The 4,121-nt window shown below is 44.1% G+C and overlaps 1 protein-coding gene across 1 annotated transcript; it reads left to right on the top strand.

The window, feature by feature from the left end:
- The first annotated feature begins 370 nt into the window (after window positions 1-370).
- On the top strand, window positions 371-2,649 carry LOC138882784 (uncharacterized). Its single transcript, XM_070163415.1, has 4 exons — window positions 371-491; window positions 824-1,699; window positions 1,811-1,986; window positions 2,314-2,649. Exons 1-4 carry the CDS (start codon window positions 371-373, stop codon window positions 2,647-2,649), a joined length of 1,509 nt encoding a protein of 502 aa, XP_070019516.1.
- The last annotated feature ends 1,472 nt before the right edge of the window (window positions 2,650-4,121 follow it).

Below are 4,121 nucleotides of genomic sequence, written 5' to 3' on the forward strand. Positions count from 1 at the left end.
ACGGGTTGAGGCCACTGACGACCAGGGTATTCGGGTTCCAAACAAGAATGTGTCACAACGTGAGCAGAAACTGCTGAAATTCCAAGAAGAGCTCGATCAGGTTCAGAATCTGGCAAGCATATCATTTTCCCTCAGCACCCCAGATATCAACTTCCCCAACACTCAAAACCCTACACCTCCTCAAAATATCCCAAAACAACATAATCATCCCGCTCCCAACCATCACGTTGCCCCACCAAAGTACCAACGTAACATTTGCCATACCCCAAATAATACTCCACTACTCATCCCAGAACCTCAAAACTCCACAAATGACCATTTTCACACCCACACACCAGGCCACCATAACACTCCTATCTACGTAGAGACCATGCCACACTTCACCCAACCTATCTCCAGCACACCTGAGTCAGATGAAAAGGATTTGCTTATTAGGAACTTGGCTGAGAAACTTAAGAAATTGACTAGCCGGATTCAGGGAGTTGAGGGAAGTAAAGGAATCGAGGGGCTGAACTATGAGGATCTTTGCATACAACCCGATGTCGAACTGCCCGAGGGGTACAAACCTCCTAAGTTCGAAATGTTTGATGGTACGGGTGATCCAAGGGTCCATCTAAGGACATACTGCGACAAGCTGGTTGGAGTAGGGAAAGACGAGAGAATCCACATAAAGCTATTCATGAGGAGTCTGAAAGGAGATGCGTTGTCTTGGTACATCAGCCAAGATCCAAAGAAGTGGTCAAACTGGATGGGCATGGCATCCGACTTTATGGACAGGTTCAAGTTTAATACAGAGGATGTGCTAGATGTGTTCTATATTCAGAATCTAAAGAAGAAGCCATAGAGACATTTCGCGAATATGCTACTTGCTGGAGGTTCGAAGTTGCTAAGGTTAGACCTGCCTTAGAAGAGGAACAAATGAACAAGTTCTTTGTACGCACTCAGGACTCGCAGTATTATGAACGGTTGATGATGATTGAGAACCACAAATTCTCCGACATTATCAAACTGGGTGAGAGAATTGAAGAAGGTATTAAGAGTGGTATGGTTACAAACTTCAAGGCCTTGCAAGTGACAAATAAGGCCTTACAATCTGGTGTTGTGTCCAATAAAAGAGACGTATGGGCCGTGATGGTTTCACAAAGGACCAAATCTCCCCTCAAATACCAAGCTTATCCAACACCTCCACTCACATACCAGCCAACTCCAAATTACCAAGCACCTTCACCCTCATACCAAGCTCCACCACCAACTTATCAGTCACTTCTACCTCCTATATATCAACCTACCTCATCCAGATACTCCCAACCCGCGCATGTCTACCAAACCTATAATGCTCAACCATCCCACTATCAATCACCTCATGCACGCCAAAACTTCCCTAGACCTCGGCCCAATTTTGATTGCAGACCTCCAAAACAATATACAGTCATTGCTGAACCCATTGACCAGTTGTATGAGAGGCTGAAAGTTGTAGGTTATGTCACCCCCATCCCTACTGCAACCCCTGAGAATCCTTCCCAGTGGGTTAACCCAAACAAATCCTGTGCATACCATTTCGGCATAAAAAGGCACACCATCGATGAATGTCGTTACTTGAAAGACAAGATCCGGTCTTTGATTGACAATAAGATCATTGTGGCAAAAGAACCTGCTCCAAATGTTCGCAACCACCCTCTGCCAGACCATAAGGGTGGAGGTATCCACATGATTGAAATAGAAGATGACTGGGATCCCGAGGGATCAATCGGGTTGATCGCAGAAGGTGATGACCCAAAGAAGCCAATAATTACTCTCAATCCAATCATAGTCCAGATTCAACCGTTTGATGATGTTGAGGTGAATATGTCTATACCATTTGAGTTTGAAGCAACGTCATCCGCAAAGGCACCAACACCAATTGAGGTTGAATTCGTGTCTCCAGCAAATGCACCCGCACCATTTGAGGTTGCAGTTTTGCCACCCAAGGCACATGCTCTATTCGGAGTAAGGATATCCATGCCAATCCCAGTGGCAATGTAAACCATGACATCGTTCCATACAAAGGCCGTACCCTGAGACTATACAACCGAGGTGAGGAGGAAAGGCAAGGTCGAGTTCGAAGAGACTGTTGCAGCATAGGGTATGATAAGAACTGGAGGAGTCTATACTCTTGAATATCTAGCTGAGTCGAGCAAGCAGGCCTCCAATCGACCACCAATCATTGAGATAGGTCCAGACGACCTCTGGGGGAAAATATAGGCCAAGGAGTATTTAGTCATCGACCAATTAAACAAGACGCTGACACAAATATCCATTCCCTCTTTGCTGCAGAATTCTGAGGCACACAAGAATGCTCTGTTAAAAGTGTTGAGTGAAGCATACCTACCAAGCAACATCAGTGGAAAGGAAATGGCTAACATGCTAGGACAAGTGTTGGAGAGCCACAAGATCACCTTTCATGAGGATGAGCTGTCACCTAAAGGGTTGGGACACAACAAAGCACTACACATCACCGTACAATGCGAAGACTATTTCATCACTAGAATCTTGATTGATGGAGGTTCCAGCCTCAACATTTGTACGTTGGTAATGCTCAAGAAACTAGGTAAAAAACTACACGAGATAAAAGATGGAGCAATCAGTGTGAAAGCCTTCGATAGTTCTTAGAGGTCCACCATCGGTGAGATTGTTCTATTCTTACAAAAGGGACCAACATGGTTTGATGTCGATTTCCAAGTGATAGACGTGCCAGCATCTTACAACTTACTGCTAAGGTAGCCATGGATTCATACCGCTGGGGTCATGGTATCAAAGCTACATCAGGTAGTAAAGTTCGAATGGAATCACCAGGAAGTGATCATTAACGGCGACGGTAGCAACCCTATATATAGTCGCCAGACCATTTCGGTAATCGAGGGAAGAAGAAAGTTAGGTGGAGAAACTTACCACCACATCGAATGGGTCAATGCTGTCGACAAAGACAAATGGTGGGATAGAAAAATCGAGAGTATACTGAATTGGAGTAAGTATGAACCTGGCAAGGGGCTCGGCAAGAACCTCCAAGAATCACTAAGCCCATAAAACTCAAGAAACATAACACTACTTTCGGTCTGGGATATGAATATACCCGGGAAGAATTTAACAATTGGTCGCCACCATGGCGCGATCCTCACTATTCACTAGAGCAGCCAATACCACGTCTAGAGTAGACTTTCCAATAGGCTGACATTATTTATGGGTTAGATGAAGAAGAAGCACTGGCATTGGTGAAGAACTTGTTCCTAGAGGACAACGACATGGACTGTTGTGTTGTTCTCGAGAAGGAAGGGGAGGAAGGACCTTACATACAGGCTGTAAGAAGAGGTGCACATCTCAATAACTGGACCATCAGGACAACCAGAGCCCGACGAGCCTCGGGGTAGAAAGGCTAAAACAAGCATTATCCATTGTTTTTACTAAATGATTTTCTTTTCGCATTTTCAATTCCCGCAATAAGATCTTCAATGTTCAAAACAGTTATGCAATTTATCAAAGCTTTTTGAATTTTCTTATAAATCAACACTCATTATCGTTTTCTCGCATTACTTCACTTATATAGCATTACTATTACTTATATTGATGAACCAATGACTGTGACATGCAATGAGACAACGCAACAAACGAACATTGATTCAGAGGAAGATGACATACCTGACGAGATTGTCAAAGAAGTTGAGAACTTTGAGAACAGACCTAAGTCCAACCTGGACAAGCCCGAAATTGTCAACCTGGGAGATGCAAAAAACGTCAAGGAAACACGAGTCAGCGTTCACCTATCGCCATCAGAAAAGAAAGAATACACATAATTTCTATAGGAATAAGAGGACATATTCGCCTGGTCATATGATGACATGACTGGTCTGAGTACGTCTATTGTGGCTCACAAACTGCCAACCGATCCATCGTGTCCACCGGTAAAGCAAAAGCTCAGAAAGTTCAAACCTGATATGAGTCTGAAAATCAAGGAAGAAGTCACCAAGCAGGTCAAAGCTAAGGTTCTCAGGGTAGTAGAATACCCGACATGGTTAGCCAATATTGTGCCAGTGCCAAAGAAGGTTGGTAAGGTCAGAGTCTATCTCGACTACCGGGATCTCAAACAG

This window comes from Nicotiana sylvestris, chromosome 12, assembly GCF_000393655.2.
Source record: "Nicotiana sylvestris chromosome 12, ASM39365v2, whole genome shotgun sequence".
Classification (NCBI taxonomy): Eukaryota; Viridiplantae; Streptophyta; class Magnoliopsida; order Solanales; family Solanaceae; genus Nicotiana; species Nicotiana sylvestris.

What these genes read in the sequence shown, in the direction of transcription:
- LOC138882784 (XM_070163415.1), top strand. Translation starts at nt 371, where the DNA reads ATGCCACACTTCACCCAACCTATCTCCAGCACACCTGAGTCAGATGAA. An exon ending in GATTCAGGGAGTTGAGGGAA is followed by an intron (nt 492 to 823) that starts GTAAAGGAATCG and finishes TTCTATATTCAG; the next exon opens with AATCTAAAGAAGAAGCCATA. An exon ending in GCCAGACCATAAGGGTGGAG is followed by an intron (nt 1,700 to 1,810) that starts GTATCCACATGA and finishes ATCCAATCATAG; the next exon opens with TCCAGATTCAACCGTTTGAT.